At 40.1% G+C, this 19,259-nt stretch overlaps 1 protein-coding gene across 11 annotated transcripts in view; it reads left to right on the top strand.

Annotated features, from left to right (window-relative positions):
* Positions 1–19,259, top strand: part of WDR17 (WD repeat domain 17) — a 56,542-nt gene that overhangs the window by 15,877 nt on the left and 21,406 nt on the right. For all 11 annotated transcript variants that reach the window (XR_014529992.1, XR_014529993.1, XM_083520230.1 and 8 more), the window contains exons 4-15: positions 460–690; positions 4,327–4,578; positions 5,565–5,687; positions 8,331–8,518; positions 9,225–9,393; positions 10,640–10,731; positions 12,259–12,341; positions 13,449–13,535; positions 14,359–14,523; positions 16,136–16,338; positions 16,443–16,592; positions 18,676–18,806. Coding sequence is in view for 9 of the 11 variants with exons in the window: in XM_083520230.1 (XP_083376356.1) it covers positions 460–690; positions 4,327–4,578; positions 5,565–5,687; positions 8,331–8,518; positions 9,225–9,393; positions 10,640–10,731; positions 12,259–12,341; positions 13,449–13,535; positions 14,359–14,523; positions 16,136–16,338; positions 16,443–16,592; positions 18,676–18,806 (1,874 nt within the window). In the remaining 2 variants the exon portion in view is untranslated. The remainder of the gene's footprint in view (positions 1–459; positions 691–4,326; positions 4,579–5,564; positions 5,688–8,330; positions 8,519–9,224; positions 9,394–10,639; positions 10,732–12,258; positions 12,342–13,448; positions 13,536–14,358; positions 14,524–16,135; positions 16,339–16,442; positions 16,593–18,675; positions 18,807–19,259) is intronic.

The raw sequence follows: 19,259 nt of genomic DNA on the forward strand, positions 1-19,259 counted from the left end.
TTTGGATTATGTGTATGTATATTTAAGGATAGACCCTTAGCCAATTCCACCGTTAATGCTTTGCCCAGCAGTCTGCTTCAGGATGTTTCCTATGGAGGGAACAGATTACATTTGAATGGAAATTCCCTGTGTTTTGTTCAGGAAGGATCCATAACCAAATAGCAGCTCTTCCTTTAAAAGAAAAATAAAAACCATGTGACCTTTCCATTCCAGTGTAATGACTTCCTTATGTGTTTCTCCAGAGAAATTCTTCCTTTGAAGAGGAAAAAAATACATTAGAACCAGCACACATTCTCTTTGTGTTTTTAATCTCAAGGCTGAAATGTGTTCATAGAGTGAATATTCAGACTGAGAGATGAATGTTATTTGAGTTGCCTGTTTGTTTAAATTCAGTATCACACTATTGGAGATGTGGCACCAAATATTTTTTAGATTCTTAGATTTGTTTTTGTTTTTCAGGAATTCCTGCATCTCTTAGTTGGTGTTGGAATGCAGGTGATGCAGTTGCTTTTGTCTCCCATAGAGGACCCTTGTATATTTGGACAATTTCAGGACCGGACAGTGGTGTAACAGTACATAAAGATGCTCACAGTTTTTTGTCAGACATTTGCCTGTTTAGATGGCATCCTAAGAAAAAAGGGAAAGTAGTATTTGGACACACTGATGGAAGTCTTTCTATTTTTCAGCCAGGTAAGAGTATATTTTATAACATATGCATGTTTTGATGCATGGTGAAGAAAACCATTCTTTTGAGAAAACTGGACACTTGTTTTTCACAGATTCACTCTCTCTCCAAACCCCCCCCCCCCAATTGCATTGCTAATGGAAGGGAGTGGAAATCTCAGCACAAGATTGATTTTAGATTAACAAGGCAACATAATTTATTACTACATAATAAGCACATTCTTGGAATACAGCGGCCTTGTTTGCAAATTGCAGTAAGCCAAACTGTGTCTTCCTGGGACCATGCAAAGTGGAGAGGAACTTGCACTCATTTTGCTGCTACCAGGTCCTTTTAGTCTTGGCTACAGATCATGGTTAAGGAGGGGAGAGCTTAAACTGCAGCTTTGTGCTCAGCTGATACACAATCCCTGTGCTAAAAGGACCAGGGAAGAGGGAAGTAGGTGTGAGCATCAGTTCATAAGCCAGCATGTTTGCCGGGTACCAATATGCCAAAGTTAGGTTCACCATGCAAACAAGGTCTGTAAATATTTGTTAACAACAGGCTAATAAAATAAAAAGTATATATTTATCATACATAGATGGGAATGACTAAGAATTCTGACCATAGGAGCTAACCCCTAGGGGCTGAGGGGTCTTTGGCCCCTCCAATAAAATATTTGAAGGGCTCTCCCCCCCCCCCAACTTGATAGGTATTGCCATTCAAATGGTGTTCATGCACCACATCATGTGGTTGATTATGCAGGGCAGGACTTACCTGGGCCCCCTAATATTTTATTCAAGTTAGTACCCCTGATTCTGACATCCACTTTATACCAGTTGCTTGGTACATTAGCTTCCCATGTGGAAGAAAAGGTAGATACGGCACATCATGAGGTTATAAACTGGCAGTTAGTAAGCATGGTATATTATAACTTCTCAAAACAGAGATGTTTCTGGAGAGCGGCAGTCAGAACAAAAAGACTGATTGTCAGTGCTTTGGATATATCTTTATATAGCTACAAGTGTAGGCATGTGGCTTCTACAGGTTTGCTTAGATGAATGAAGCCAGTCTCTGCAAGACCATATTCATTTTCATATTGCTATAGCAACTGCTGCAGTTCTGTGTCAGTTCTCATTTTCAGAAGGAGGGATCCTTTTGATTTGTTTTTCATTCTGTTCAGTGTTGGCAGTTTAGAACCAAGCTTGTCAGAGTAGAAATTCAATCTGCACTTGGACGCGTCACAGTGAAGAGAGCTATCACGAGCCATTTTGTTCAGATTTCTTATTTTTAGCCATTTGCCCCACCTTAGACCAATTTAGAAAAAGACACCTTAGACCAATTTAGAAAAAGACACAACCCGAAAATGCTCAACCCAAAGCTACTTCAACCTGAGGTATGACTGTATGGGTATCATACCACATTTGGGGTTCTCTTCCTAAGATCCTTCAGTTACCCCCAATCCAGAGCTCTGGATGAATCTCAAGATGTACATGAAATACTTTAAGCAGGCTGCCTTGTTCACTTTCTTGCTTCATGAACATGACAGGATAGACATGAAAGTGTCTGTTGCTTCCATTGAAATGAATGGGGCATTTAGAGGCTGGGGGATGCTATCTGTGCATTAAAGTTCGTACACTTGCTTTGTTTTGCAAGGATGCCTGTCTCTATAATGAAAGCTTTGAGAAGTTCAGGCAAGTGCATGCCGTTCACAAGAAGCTGCTGCAGAATTGCATCTCTTGATACTGCAGTTGAATTTGAACCCTCAGTCTTTAACAAGACATTAGTAGGAAATTACAGTGAATGGTCTTCTTTCTTACAAAGTGCTGTTTTGCCCTCCAGAAAAGCACTGAACACCTTCCGTGCTGTAATTTAAGGCTGAGTCATTATTGAGTAACTAGCACGATGCAACAATGGCTTTTAATTGTTAGCATTTAGCGTTTTACCCAGTGCATTCACTTTATTTTCAACTAATTAGCTCTCTCTAGCTACTATTAACACAGTGGAGGCACACAACAAAAAAGAGTGCAGATATGTGAAAGTTTAACTTAAAGATTGGTATTCATTCAAATGTAAAAATAAATAATTCTGCAGAAGTCATTCTGGTTTCCTGATCCCGTGCATGTGTGCTTGCCAATAAGTCCCACTGCATCTAGTAGAGCCTGCCCCATTCTAAGGATCTCTGCCAGCAGTAGTTAGTATAATCCCTCCAAATAGGGCGTTTCAGAAGTGGAACTCTGCTAAGCAAATATCCACTGGAGTCTAAGCTAGCCCAGCAAGCCTCAAGTTGCAGTGGGAGGCTTGAGTCTTCCCTGGAATTGGCATAACAATAAAAAAAAACCCCACTGCTTTCATAGAATAGAATCATAGAATCATAGAGTTGGAAGAGACCACAAGGGCCATCGAGTCCAACCCCCTGCCAAGCAGGAAACACCATCAGAGCACTCCTGACATATGGTTGTCAAGCCTCTGCTTAAAGCCTCCTTTCCCAACCAATATGTGCAACAGGGCTGTGGATTCTGGCAGCAACTCTGCAGCTCCTTTAGGTCCTATTGCTATCCAGCTGGGGTTATGGTTGCACCCTAAGCCTATAAGAAACAATTCTATTCAAAGCTGCACAAAGGCCAAAACCAGAAAAGGTAAACGCCACAATGAAGAGTTCTAATCAGGGAGAAGTGCAGTCTCCCCAAAGATTAAGCAGAATTGTTACAAAAGGTATGTGGAAAATTTAGGATAGAAAAAACCCAATCCCGTGTAAAATTAGTTCAAGCAGCAAAAATGAAATCTAAAAACAAAGTTTTGCTTACCAGAAGAGGTAAGTCACTACAGAAAATGGTATTGGGGTGAAACTGCTTGCTAAGATGGAGAATAGTGAAGAAACATGGAATAACATGAAAAGCTTTTCAACTCCCCAACATTCCAACCCCCTTTACTACTTGCTGATTGGTTCTACTCTTCTCCATCTCATTTGTTTAGAACAGAATTTTATTTATGAACTGGTAAATGGTAGGTCAGGAGTGATACCACTTGAGTGTCCATGATAAAGCTTTCCTTTTTCTTGCGGCACCTGATGTGATCCTCGGGTCTTATCAGATGCATTCTGGGCCAGAGCCATAGGAAATATCCAAACTTTTGACCTGGTCACCTTGGCAAAAATGTGTCTGTCTTTCCCCTCCTTTATCTATCCTGTCTCTTAATTCAGAATCCAGAGGTTCAGGCTAAGAAAAATCTCTGCCACTAAGACCGACATTCGGGCTTAAGCCAGGAGCCAATTTAGTGACCAAGGTTTGTTCCATGGAACAATTGTTTGCATCATGGATTCAGCTTTTCTCTTATTCCACCCCCCAAATCAGCTTTATTGGTAGAAAATCAATTTCAGTTAACAAGAACAATAGAAGGTTCCTGAGCATTGCACTGGCTTTGCCTTTCGTTGAGTAACCCGAAAACTCATATCTGCTGAGAAGAATGTAAAGAACCTCTAGTGTCACAGATTCACTCTAGAGCTCATTGACTCTGTTGGGAGCAATCATCACGGGTCGTTGCTGCATCCAGGAGCTTGGATCTGCATTTACTGAAAGTTTTCTACTTTCTGGGACTTTTGTTCAGTATCTAGAAAGCTAACTCTTAACCTGCTCTAAAAATTGATACGACTTTTACTTTTCAAGGTTCTAAGAGTCAGAAACATGTTCTAAGGCCAGAATCACTTGAAGGTACAGATGAGGAAGATCCCGTTACTGCCCTGGAATGGGACCCTCTCTCTACAGATTATCTTCTTGTTGCAAATCTGCATAATGGAATTCGTCTAGTTGATTCAGAGTCTCTGTCCTGCATTACAGTCTTTAGTTTTCCTAGTGCAGCAGCATCTGTGCAGTGCTTAGCATGGGTTCCTAGTGCTCCTGGAATGTTTATCACTGGAGGTAAATATATATTTTCACACATTGTTTTATGAAATCGTAAGATATGTAATGCACAGGCACAATCCAGAGCCATGAATGCCAGATGGTTATTTCCAGTTTACTTCAGTAGAATGTGATTTAAATTGTGAGTTAGCTAAAGGTGAGGACAGAACATTTGAAGAGTGATAGAAATGGCAACCAGCAGAATCTCTGCCCTGAAAACATATGTAACTATCTCTGTCTTGGAAGCAAATTATGGAAAGGGGAAAAGAAGGTTCTGTGGGGGTTTGATCTAGTTTGGGTTAAATTGGGTGGTGAGCGGAGAAAAGCTGGCTTTGGTAAAAACTATTCATAACCATGCCAGGACCACTTTCCTCTCCTATTCTCATCCTTGTTCATGGAACAGTTTTGTATCTGGTTTAGGAAAGTTAATTCTAAAAAGAAAATGTATATGTGCATGTACATATGTACACTTATATCCATTGTGTGTATATATACCTCTTGAAAACTAGATAACTCACATGATAAATAAGAAGAGGGAACAGACTGAGGCCTAACACACTTTCTTGGCATGAAGCATGCTCTGTTTGCTGGTGTGCATGCTGTAACCCTAATTGGGAAAGCAGGCTCACACACTGTGTGAAAATAGGTGAAGACCAATGCTATTTTTCCAGGAAAAGAGGTGCTAGAATTCGCCATGAATGCCTCTCTTGTTCTCTTATAATGGCAATAGCGTCCACCTGAAAGGTGCTGGAACTGAGTTCCAGTGAGTTCTGGCTGAAAAGCCCTGGTGAAGACAAACAACACTCATGAAACAGGCCATGGGCTCTGTTTGTCATATTCTGTTCATGACTTGTGTTATGTTTATCTTGTCTACCAAGAAATATGTATGCATAAATACGTACAAAATATATTGCAGTTGTTAAATTTTTGAGTCATTGGACTAGATGGATAGAACTTTTTGAATTGATAATCAGAAAAGAAATTGGATTTTTCTCTTAATACAGATTCTCAAGTTGGTGTGTTGCGTGTCTGGAATGTGTCACGTACAACACCAATAGATAATTTTAAACTGAAGAAAACAGGTTTCCATGGTTTACATGTTCTTAGTTCTCCCCCAAAGAAAAAATGTAAGTATCTTTTTTTTAAAAAAGTAAGAAAAAATGTGCCTTTTCCTTTTCCTAACTTCCCCTTTTCTGTTTGCACTTGTAAACTCTTTGCTGTTCAACACAATATAGCATAACTATAAGCCACAGTGAATGGCTTGTCAGGATTGAGCAGCCTGCTACTTGGTGCTGCCCTGTTGCGCCTGCTTTGCTCCTTCTCTGGTACCAGCAGGAAAAAACAGGCCGTGAAGTATTGACATTTGGTTACTTCTGAATACAGGGTTATGGGTTGTTTCTTCCAAATAATTCACTGTCATGGAGCAAGTACAGACTGCCTAATCTTGGTAAACCATAGTTTATTGTTATGTGTGAACTGGGCCGATATAGGATGCATAGTCTTCCAAAACACCATTTAAAACACACACTCACAATAGGAATTCCTCTTTAAAGATTATTGGAATACTTTAGAGAGTCTCATTTTATAATTCAAAATGCATGTCAGTAAGAAGATTTGAAAGCATGCTAGTTAATATGCCTTACAATGTGTAGAAAGCTCACTGATCCCTGAGTGCTCCATTTTGTCCTCCTGTTTTTCTCCCTTTCGCCCCCTCACCAACCTGCAATCCATTCTGTTTACCATCTTTTCTTTGTCTTAATTCCTGTAACACCCTTCGCCAAAGGCAGTAATGTGATGAGTCTTCTGGCTGTTTAAGGGAGGGGTGCCATTTGAGAGAATCATACCAGGAGTGCCTTTCCTACCTGGGTCTCCTTTACCTGTGCAAAAACACCATCCCATTTTGTTTCTACCAGGCTAAAAAGGTTTGGGAGTGGCATTAATACTTCTCTTTTTTGAATTTGCAAGAAGAGTATTGGGTCAGCTGAGAGTGAAACTAAAGGTGACATTATATGAATACAACTACAGTAATTTTTTACTGTACGTTTTTTGTACACAACATTTTTACTGTACATTTTTGCAGCACATTTTTTGTTACATAAATAGCAGCTGAGGGGAAACCTGAGCAGCTTTGGAACCATGGGGAGTTTAACTTTTTATCTCCTGACAAAATCATCCCTCAGAAGCTGCTGTTTTCATTTCAAGAGGAGTCGCTTTCATGTGCTCCAAAGTGGTATATTCCAAGGGAATATGTGTATTTGTATTGAATTCTACTTCTCTCTGTTGCTGACGCCTTCAAACCTGCTAATGTGCCTTCCTCTCCTAATTATTCCCACTGGCCCAATCTTGCATCATTTCACATCTCCTTTGTATTGTCAACATTGGAAACAAAAGCTGATTGCATAACAAAGTCATAGTATCTGAGTCAATGTATTAAATGTGTACTTCTTACCTGCTAATGTGTTTGATTAGTACTAAATTTTCTGTTTTTCTTATAATGGTCTGGTGGTGCATATAGGCATATATTCTGATTTTAAGATAATACAAATGCTTACTGTTGAAACTAACTGGATAGCTGGTGTAGAGTAGTGGGCTATGAGCAGAAACTATGACTGAAGTGCTTGCCGATCGGAAGGTTAGCAGTTCAAATCCACACAATGGGGTGAGCTCCCATTGCTGTATCCCAGCACCTGACAACCAGCAGTTCAAAAGCATAACAACACAAGTAGATAAGTAGGTACCGCTGTGGCGAGAAGGTAAACAGCACTTCCATGCACTCTTGCACTCGACATGGTGTCCGTTGCACCAGAAGCAGTTTAGTCATGCTGGCCACATAACCTGGAAAGCTGTCTGCAAACAAACGCCAGCTCCCTCGGCCTGAAGCAAGATGAGTGCCACATCCCATAGTCAAATTTGACTGAACATAACTGTCCAGGGGGTCCTTTACCTTTTATGAAAAATGTTCTGACTACTTAGAGAAAATGCTATAATTACTGTAATTATTATTATTAATTAAATTTCTATACCACCCTTCATCTGAGGATCACGGTGATTTTTATAAACAAAAAAAATACAAAACATAGTAACAAACAAAAACAAGATCTCCCAACGGTTTAAAAGGTCATAGATTGTTTAATTAGCTAGAGGCCTGGGAGAAGAGGATTGTTTTCGCATGGTGCTTAAAGATATGTAGCAAAGGTGGTAGGCGAGCCTCCCCAGGGAGAACATTCCACATGTGGGGAGCCACCACAGAAAAGGCCCATACTCATGTTGCCACCCTCTGGTCCTCAGATGATGATTGAAGGGTCCAGGTTGGTTCATGGGGAGAGGTGGTCCTTGAGGCACTGCAAGTCTTTCTATTCAAATATAATTAGTATTATGATGCTATGTGAATTATCAGTTCCGCTTTCTGTGACTGAAATTAATACTATTAGTAAAAAAGAACTTCTCATCAGCTGATTTTATAAATTTATTGTACTAAATCTCTCTGTGCCATATGCTTCAGTAAGATAACACTTGTTTCTGAAGGAGACAGCTGGACTGAGAAACTTAAGCATTTAAGGAAAAGAAAGTTTATGGCTTCAAAGTACTGGAGAGTAAATTAGGAAATTCTCATACATAAGAAGTTCTCAGATGTAAGAAATAAATCAGATAGGGCTTAATTGCCGCAATTTCCCAAGAAATGTAGTTCCCAGTAGCAAGTGGACAATACTTTGTTTTAAATGTAGCAGAACATAAAACTTATGCTAATATGTTTTATCTTTTTAATTCAGCATTTTCTTCACAGTCTCCCACCAAAAACCACCACATGTCATCTACAAGTGAGGCTGTTCCACCTCCAACTCTAACACAAAACCAAGCATTTTCTCTCCCTCCCGGGCATGCTGTCTGCTGCTTTATGGATGGTGGAGTGGGACTTTATGACATGGGAGCCAAGAAATGGGATTTTCTTAGAGATCTGGTATGTTTGCTCTTCTTTCCAGTCTTTGAACTCGGGGTCGCTTAAGGTGTTTAAAATCTTCTTCAAGAGATGTGCCCTAACTGTTCCTGGGGATGCTTTCACATGGAGAATATTATATGTCTTTGGGGCTGTCTGTGGATACAGATGTTTCTCCCAGCTGCAATTTCCAACTCAAGGTTTTCTACCAGCAAAAATCATGAGTATCTGAAGCATTCCCAAGGGGATATTGCTATGTCCATGTGTTCATTCCTCTATCTGCACTTACCCTGGTGACAGAGGAATACCTTGCGAAGAATACTTTTTGAACGTGTGAAGTAGCCCAAATAGAAATAACTAGTTTGTGTGCTAATAATTAGGCCCTTTGCTTCCTTCTTCTTTGAAGGGACTTGGAAAACTACAGTAGAAGTGTCATCCAGAAGTGGCATGCCAGATTGGATGGAGCCACTTTGCTAGATTCCCAGGCTAATGGGGGGAGGAGGCAGCAGGAAGGTCAGCATGATTTAAACGCTTTGGCAGGAGTGCTAGATTAGCTCTGATGGTGTGTTTGCACTGCACCAACCTTCCCACTGCTTCGCCCTTTTCCCTCCCGGTAAGCAGCAGTGACCAGCCTGCCAGAAAGCTAGTGTAGCTTCTGCACCCAACCTGGCAAGCCTCTTCTGGTGCCAAGCCTCTTCTCTTGTAACGGGGCTTTCTTTTGTTGTTCTAGGGTCATGTCGAAACCATCTTCGATTGTAAATTCAAGCCTGACAACCCTGACCTTCTGGCTACCGCATCCTTTGACGGAACAATAAAGGTGTGGGATATAAATACTTTAACTGCTGTCTACACTTCTCCTGGTAATGAGGGAGTCATATACTCCCTTTCCTGGGCTCCAGGTGAGAATGTTTTAACTTAGAAATAACTAAAGTTTCATATAGAAAAGAGAATGCTTCTTAGCTAAGATTGGTGGGTATCCAGAGTTATGTATATTTGGTAACCTCATGCAAAAAAGGAAAAAAGCACAGCTCAGAGTGAAATAACTGCAAGGGCTCTTCCATATACGGAATGGGGCTTTTCCACTACAGCTTCCTATAAGGAGCCCCCTCAAATGACCTCTGAAGTAGTGTGAGTCTTGCAACTGGGTTGGGGGCAGGAATATAGTACCTGGCACAAACCTCAGCTTTGTTTTTATGGTTTGGGGGAGTTTTTAAAAAGCAGATTTATCGACTTTGTCATTTCAAAACTGCTTTTAGAGGTGTGTCAGCAGTGCCTGGTGAAATCTAAGAAGCTCAGAGGGGTACTGAATAAGATTTTCTTATTAAGAAAGAAGGCTTTAATCTCCCACTACATTTCTTTTCTGTGTCTGATAGAGTCATATTGAAAATGCACAATAGCAAATCATTAAATGACAGTGTGATTTTTAAATAAGCAAAATTATGTAGATGTTCTTAATTTGTACATTTCATTTCGGTTGGAGAATTCAGTTCAGGCTAGTGCAAAATTTTGGTTACCTTGTAGAACTTAGATTTTTCTTTTAGGTGCAAAGTGTACATGGTGCTATATATGAGTGAAGAAAAAAAGATCAAATTGCAGCACTATTTTGTGCAGAAAGAGAAAACTGGTCAGAAATGGGCTTAGTCGGGGCAGCTTGTAAAGGAAAGGATCAAAAGAGCAAGTCATGCCAATCGTATACACTGTGAACTGGTTAAGTCATGGCAAATAGGAGGCAGCATGCCATCTCATTCTAAATGAAGAAACATACTAGGCATGTTCCATGAAGGGTAAAGAAGCTAAGGAATCTTTAGATGCATGTGAGGAAAAAGAAAATCGGAAGGGGAAAAAGCCTGACTGTTTGAGAAAATAACAGTGAATGAGCAAAATGGTTTGTGATTCTTTGGTAACAGCTGATTCTTTGGTAGAGCTGAAACTGAGTATTAGGTAAACAGAACAGTGAAAATAAGCAGAACTTTGAGGACGTTTTTATGGAAGAATGTGAAAACAGGTGTTTAGAAGAGTCAAAGAGAAGGGAAGTTCAGGGAAGTTCTTTCATTATATCGCTTGTTCTGAGCCTTTAATAGGTAATAGGTAAGGTAGGATAAATAAGAATATAGTTATATCTATCCAATGGACTCTTTACTAAAGGAGACTTGAACTGCATAGCTGGTGGAACTTCCAGAAATGGTGGCTTCATCTGGGACGTCCCACGGGGCAAAATGATAACCCGCTTTAATGAGGTAATGTGAGTTTGGTTTTAAGTTCTTAAAAGATAAACAATGTTTCTGTGTGCTCTGGCACTCCTCACAGTGTTCTTTTGCTGCAGAAGTGGTTTAGTCATGCTGGCCACATGACCCGGAAATCTGTCTGTGGACAAATGCCAGCTCCCTCGGCCTGAAAGCAAGATGAGCTCCGCAACCCTATGGTCGCCTTTGATTGGACTTAACCGTCCAGGGGTCCTTTACCTTTACCTTATAGCTCCCACTAATGCTTGCTTAAGGAAATGTTCAGTTAGTATGTGTACCCGTAGCCTGATCCTAAGAGCTATTAAACTTAAGCTGCAAAACTATAACAAAATTCTAGGCCAAAAGTGAAACTTTTGTGACTTATTTAGTCAATGGTGAAAAATACCCCTCCCCAGAAATTTGCTGGGGAACACTTTAGAATAAAAGTGTCCACTTACCATTTTAAAAAAATAAACAGAGCCAAACAATCTTGGGGAATGAACAGACAGTAGTAAAAGTCACAGTGGGGAAGGTTTCCCGGTTTCCCATCATGCACACCTTCCCCTGGGGACATTTCAGTCATCCTAAGAATGCTACTTTTTAGATAAGAATATTGTGTTTTCTGTGTATCCTCAGTTAAAAATTGAAGTGTTGCAGATTCAAGCGGTGGTGGTCTTTTGGAGTCTTACTTAAACATTTCAATAAGGAGTGAGATCTATGCCTAAGGGCATATAGAAATAGTCTTGGAGCCAGACTAGATGTGACACTAATTGTATGAATACAGTTTTTTATGTAACTAGCAGTCATGAAGTGGCTTGAGCAGCCTTGGATCTTAGGGGTTGAAGCGCTTATAACTGTGTTCCTGCCCTGGTGCCAGCAAAAATAATCTCTCACAAGCTGTTTTTTGTGTTTCAAGAGAACCTTCAATTGGCAGAAAGAGAAGTAGTTCAACTTCCCATCTCCCAAGACCTTTAAAACTCCTTCCTGGCTATTGTTTGCATAATGAAAACATGTGTTAATTGCATCCACACAATTCAAGTTGCATCTAGTTTCCTTATTGTCTGGAATTCAGAAAAGCACTAGTATTATGATTGTGCATCTAAATGTTTACTCTTGAGTTACTATTTTAAAAGGTGGCATTTTAGAGTTTGCAAACTGTTGTTTAAAATCTTTGAAGTTCAAAAGATACTCTTAACATGCTGTTGGGGAACTGATTAAGGTTGCATCTATTCATCTTCATTTGGCTATAACTCTCCAGTCTTCACCTCAGTTCTTAAGACAGAAATTACTAGAATCCATTAGCTTTCTGTTTCATCCTCTTTCTTACCATGAAGAATGCAAAAATATTACCCAAAAGAGGTCACACCCTGTCATTACAAAATGCCTCATGTGAGCGGGGGTTATGTTTGCTTAAAGGCTGGTAGAAAATATTGATTACTCCTACTTGGAAAAGCGGGGGTGGGGAGCCATAAGAAAAGTATATAAATAAGAAAAAAAGGGGTGAATTATTTCTTATTGATAGGCATTTTGCATTTTTTGAAGCATGGAAAGAGTGGAATCTTCTGCATTGCATGGAGTCATAAAGATTCCAAAAGGATAGCAACCTGCAGTGGAGATGGATTCTGGTGAGTGCGATTTTGAAGACAACTCTATGAAAATTTATGTGACAAATAGCAAAGCATTATTTGATTTGACTACTACCTGGCAAATGTGAACTTGATCCTATCTACTGATATGGAGGTGCATGCTCCAGAAATCTTGTAGTGTGATTTCAGTCACTTGTCACTATTTTTAAACAAAAATGCTGATTATTTCCAATCTTAGCACTGTAGTTTGCCAGTGCTAAGTTTGCTTTGATTGCAGCTATAAGATCAGCCTTTGAATGTGGTTCAGAAGGCAGCAGACAGAGGCTTCTCTCCAGTCTTAGTGCTGTGGAATCACACCATTGTGGCAGCAGCAGAGGCTTAACTCTGATCTTGTCACTTAGTCCTTAGATGGGAGATATCATATCTCTGCGGATGATGTCATATGATATAAGGTAACTGACAGGAGGGCTTTGCTTGCCCAACATGGCCTTGCAGGCCAAAATTCAGAGACCTTACAGCCTAATTAGGCCTGTAGACTGTAAGTTCTCCACTGATATATCACCACTGATATACATTGTGATGGTATTAATTGATTTGATTTTCTGGCAAAATGTAAATAGAGAGCAGGCATTGTCATAAAGTTGCATGTCCCAACAAAGGACAAATATGTGATTTTTAAAAAATGTGGTTATAATGTGGAACTTTTTATAAATTCATAGTTCCCTGATGAACAGCCATACAGACCTAAAACATAGAATCATAGAATCATAGAGTTGGAAGAGACCACAAGGGCCATCGAGTCCAACCCCCTGCCAAGCAGGAAACACCATCAGAGCACTCCTGACATATGGTTGTCAAGCCTCTGCTTAAAGACCTCCAAAGAAGGAGACTCCACCACACTCCTTGGCAGCAAATTCCACTGTCGAACAGCTCTTACATGTTGGATCACTGTGGAGGATTATTAAATTTATAAAATTTTAACTCAGCTTTTGGGTCAGCTTTTGGGCTAGCCCCATTTGTTCTGTGTAGTTGCTGCTGTGACTCCTTTTCTGTGCTTCCATTTTCCCCCAAAGTGCCATGACAAACAAATAAAACCATGTAAATACAAAATTATAAATCTCTGATTTCCATATTCAATTCATTCAGCATTATTCGGACCATTGATGGCAAAATTCTCCACAAGTACAAACATCCAGCTTCAGTTTTTGGCTGTGACTGGAGTCAGAACAACAAGTGAGTACTTTCATATAATTAACTTCATAGTCTTAAAGACTCAGAGAATTATAAATGTTAGAATAAGCTTGTTCCAGAATTAATGTAGCTAGAATAATGTAATGGTTTTAGTGTGATGTAGCTCAGTAGGATCAAGTAAAAGGCAATATGGTCTGATCAGGTCAGCCTAGAGCTGAGAATTTATATCCTTGGAAGACTTGGCAGTGTCAAATTCCAGTTTGATTTCTGCCAGTTATTGTACTGTGCATGTGCTGTAAAGTAGTCATGCTGTCACTCACTTTTTATGGGGCATCTACAAAAAACCAATAGCAACAATCTCCTCTCACGTTTTCCCTGTCCAGCTGTTTTGTGTCCTGTCCCATGCACCCGAGTTCCAAAAAAAAGACTTTTTAAAAAGTCAGTAAAATTGTTGCACATTTTCCTTGGGTATTGATGGTCTATTGTGATGCTATTATGACCAGCTACGACATCTCTACAGGCTGTAACTGTTCCCTTGACTAGTCCACATATTTCCTTCTCTGGTCTGTGTCTTCTCTCTAGGAATCAGGTCCATCACTTCAACCTTCCCTTCCCAAATTGTGTTGTCTTTATATCCACCCCTAGTCCTGGCTGCAGTAAGGAGGCGGCACTTGATTTCTCTGGTTTTGTTGTTGTTGTTTAAAGAGATGCAACTAATTTGAAAACAGGATGACTGCTACCGTTAGATGTTTAAAATGAAAATGTAATAATGCAGGGCAAGTTTTCAAAACGTCTTGTTACCTTTATGTGTGAACAGTGAAATTCTTGTGCCTTCTGTAGCTGATGACTTTACTCCCTTTTGCAGAGATATGATAGCCACTGGATGTGAAGATAAAAATGTCCGTGTCTATTACCTAGCAACTAGCTCTGATCAGCCACTGAAAGTATTCAGTGGGCATACTGCCAAAGTGTTTCATGTAAGATGGTCTCCTCTGAGGGAAGGGATCCTCTGCAGCGGTTCTGATGATGGGTGAGCATATTTGGCTGAAATTGCGGTGGTGGGATTAGCAATGCAAAAAAATGGTTTTTGTCCATAACACAACTTTTCCCACTTGCACTCTAGCTGCCATCCAGCCTGTTTCATTGACCTTAGTTTACCCGTGTACCAAAGTACCAAATGCACTCCACAATGCTGAGAGAGGGCACTCGAGAGCAACCGTGTCAAGACCCTGAGACCTCTCTGTGCCGCAGCATGACAATGACAAGGGTCGCCTGCACTATCTACTGGAAACTCCCCCAGGGCATTCAGTAATCCATTGGATTCCATTAGCTTCCGAACACAGATCTTCTTAATCTGCCCACCATCCTGCAGAGTAGGACTGGAGCTGTAAATCCAAACTTCACAAGGAAATTATGTGACCCTTACAAGAGGGTGACAGCCATCACCACTCATCTCCAGACCCCACTCCCTCCATCTGGAGCAGAAACCTAGTTGAGGGTGTGGCCTGCCATTTGTGTCGGACAACTTGAGACATCCCCATGGCCATCATGGAAACCCATGGAATCTCGAGTTTGAATGCTAGGGGCAGCCTCAGCATGGAGATTCAGTGGATATCAAAGTTCTACTTCTGGACTCTGTTATGGCTGCAAAAAAGTTGGGGTGTACCTCTTAACGGTATGAAAATACAGGCTGGGGGAAAGCTGAGCATCACTGAGGTCATTGCAGTAATTAGGCAGCAGTCTAGATTATCTGTGAGCAACTAGAAGAAAAGTAGAGAAATCAAAGTGGCAAACTGCACTTGCTGGTTAAAATATATATCACTTTTTAAATGCATCACATGTTGCCCATAGTGCAGTCTGCATGAACAGTATTATAGTGGTGGCTTCTGATTGGTTGTGTTATGCATCCTTTGCTATAACAGTTCTGTATCTTTGTTCATCAGCCAAATTAGGCCTCTCCAGCAGTGCAATTATTTGTGTTTTCTAAAGTAAACAGTACCCCTCTCCTCACTGGTCTGGTTTCCTTTAAAATTGCTTAGTGCTCTGAAAATAATCACCATCCCAAGGCAGGCTGCAGAAGTCTTTGGCTCCAATTCCATACACACATTATAGTGTTTAACTCCTGTTAATATAAGAGGGACTTATTTTTGAGTTGATGTGCATAAGCTTGCAGTGTACAAATGCTGGTACCCTGGTCAAAAAAAAAAAAGTTAAAAAAAGAGAAAAAGGTAAAGACCTGAAGATGATGGGGAAGCTGAAAAAGGAAATACTGTGTTATGGAAAGCTTCATATGCAGTTGTGACAATGTTACATTTGTGTGTGGATGGCAGCAAGAGTAAAACATGACAGTCTGCTGCAATTCTTGTTCCACTGATGAGCATGGAATAAATAAATTTCCTTCCCAGTAAATCAGGAATTATTCACTGTGGAGAATCACTGCATTAGGACAACTCTCTTTCACACAGGTCTCTTAAATTTTATATATGTCATTAGTAAGGGAAAGTAAGTGTGAATGACTGTTGTGGTGTTAGCAATTCTTGTAGATGTTCTTCTGGTGTTATCTGGATTTTTTTTTAAAAAAAGAGTTTTGTCTAGAGATGGTCAAGCGCTGCAATGAAACTATTTCACTTCTTTCTTAACAGCACTGTTCGAATATGGGATTATACACAAGATGCTTGTATAAATGTTCTTAGTGGGCATACAGCACCAGTACGGGGATTGCTGTGGAATACAGAAATACCTTACTTACTGATATCGGGCAGCTGGGATTATACAATCAAAGTGTGGGATACAAGAGAGGGAACCTGTCTGGACACAGTGTATGATCACGGTGCAGATGTCTATGGTAATATATTTTAATGTTTGACATTAATACATTTTCAGTAGTTTTTGTATGCTAAAAAATTGTCGTTCAGTATTTTAAAACAAATTTGTTACAATGTATTTTAGGATTAACATGCCATCCTAGTCGTCCCTTCACTATGGCCTCTTGTTCACGAGATTCTACTGTGAGGCTTTGGTCTTTAACACCTCTAATAAATCCTCTCCAGATAAATATATTGGCAGACCGATCGTGGGATGAGATTATCGGAAACACTGGTGAGTAAATATACACGTATATGTGAGCTATAGATAGATAGATAGATAGATAGATAGATAGATAGATAGATAGATGGATGCTGACTAGGAATATACAAAGCTATCCCTTTATTTCCACATTTTCCACTCATCCTCTTGCATGTTCATGAAAGGTTTGTGAAGAGTCTTGGATATTCTTGCTTTTCAAGTCAATTTTTGTACATACAGGAGTCTTATGTACCTACTCACCCCCAGCTGAAATAGCAGTAATGGCAATTTATGTGCTTTACACTACCAGTTTGTTTCATGTACTTCCCATGTGCAAGTACAGTGTTTCTGTATTGGTCACAATTCTGGATGCAGCACGATTTCTATGCCTTTTCTTGATGTACAAAAGCATAAAACAATTTGAGAAGTTGGATCTGCAAGTTCTTTTTTTAAAAAAAAAATTATTAACCGACCAATCAAATCAAATCACATCACATAAATTCTGAATTACAAAGCCGAATTTTAAATTTTTGTTGAGGGGACCCATATTTCAAGTTCTGAAGGGGGATTCCGATCATCTTCTTGCTACTGCGTTAAAATCCAAATCAGTCCAAATAAAGTTAATAATTCTATCCAATCTTATCTTGCTGTTTCCACATCTCATCTTGTTTGTATATTTTTTTCTTTTTTTCTTTATGATCTCTTCTGATAATCTCCTTAAGCAGATAAACACCAATTATATCCTGTGTGAATTTTTCCGTTCGTCCAATCCTCATATCGAGATGGTTTCCATATATCATCACTTTCATAAATAACATCTCTCTTTCCATCATTAATCTCAGGATCTGTCGTTCTTAAGTCCCACTGAAGAGTCTCACCCACAATATAAAAACAGCTCTTTTCCTCCTCCCAGACTCAAGTCCTCCGACAGAGCTTGTCAATATGGCGACGGTATTTTTAATTGCGTCATTCCAAAGCTCTTAAACTTTCCACGCTCTTCTTAAAACATGCTTTGGTTCGAAAGTTTATCTCCACATAGTCGTAAATCCACAGCTTAAGTCATTAAAACGGCATTTCTGACTTGGGGGGGGGGATTCTTGTTTAATCACATAGAGGAAAGAAAGGAAAGTTTTTTCCCCCTCCCCCATCCAGTCCCTTTGCCATACCGAGTCTTGGCATATCTTCTTATGATTGATTCTTGTTCCTCCGACTCGTCTTGTTTATCAGAGAACTCTTCAGTTAGCAGTCTTTACTCCCCCTCCTTCCTTGAAATATGTGCATTCGCTTCTTCCTAATTGTTCCTTTTGAAGTTCTTGCAGCTAGTGGTGCGGATCAGAGACAGTGTCCAGGAGCACCGAGATCCACAGGAGGGCATTCTGCCTAGTGCCCCCATCCCCACAAATTCGGGGGTGGTATAGGGCACAGCAGGCAAGGGCAGCCCCCCCACAACCTTGGGGGGGTAGGGAAGCTATTTACTCCCATCACAGCCTCCTAATTACCTCCTGTGGGTCGGAGAGATGTTATTGTCAGCCATCTTCCGATGCGCTCCTAGTGGCCCCTCATGGATCTGCAAGTTCAACTACACGGACCATCCAAGAGACTGACAGCTACAGGCTCAAAATTACCGATTTGCTTGCTTACGTTCGTGCACATTAAACTTTACCCATATATAGCTCTAGTTGTGTGTAGTTTCACATGACTGTGCATTGAGGTGTGCATCTAATTGAGCATCATTTACTGACAGGCATCCCACATTCAGGGACGAATGCTAATGAGCATTCAGCTTGTTATTTTCTTCCTTTCCACCTGGCTTGTGGAAGCATTTGCCCAATGGATATGCCAGTTAGTTTCTCATCACATTGGAAGGTAAATAGGAGATAATGGAGCATTCAGGACCATTTCCCACACCAGCAGAACACCATATGTGGTAGTAATCACACTTGCTGGGTTTACTGTGGAATCCCTAGCTGCAATTTGCAGGGTGCCAGAGGCCAACAACTAGAAGAATTTTGACGTGCAAACGTCCACCCCTGAGTGGACTTTGGAGTATAGCCATATATCCTCCTCATTGTCTTCTCTGTTTCTAACAAGGTGTGTAAATATTTGTTTTTAATAGATCGTGCTGTTGAAGTAGGTGCTTCTCCTTTGCTATGTGGCAAAGTATCTAGGGATATTAAACAAGAAGTAGACAAATTGGCTGGTAATCCCCGAGGGAGAAAACTGAGGTGGTTTTCCGAATGTTTATCAGTAAGTATTAAGTAGTAAAAAATTGTGTGCATGTAAGATGTAGCTATAGAACTTTAGTCTCATTGGGTTAGATGCAAGGCTGCACTATAAGTATAATAAACCTTTCACAAATGGTGTATTTACTGTATTATATATTACAAAATGCATTTTTCACATGTCTCATTTGTTACAAAAAATAATAAACTTGATTTGTCATTTGACACATGGATCTCACATCTATTTAGGTGCACAATAGAACATAAATTATGACTACCGATGGGAGTTGTAACATAATCAGTGTTCTTAGCAGGGTTTGGTTGAACAGGGTATGTAAGATTAATAAATCTTATCACCATCAACGTTTATTGCTTATGTATAGTATTTCTAAGATGGAAAGTACTTCACAATCTTCTACTCACCTTAAAATTATCCAGTGTTTCCATTGTACAATTTGGAAACTACCAAGGCAACTGT

This window comes from Podarcis liolepis, assembly GCF_965112155.1.
Source record: "Podarcis liolepis genome assembly, chromosome: 9".
NCBI classification, from domain to species: Eukaryota; Metazoa; Chordata; class Lepidosauria; order Squamata; family Lacertidae; genus Podarcis; species Podarcis liolepis.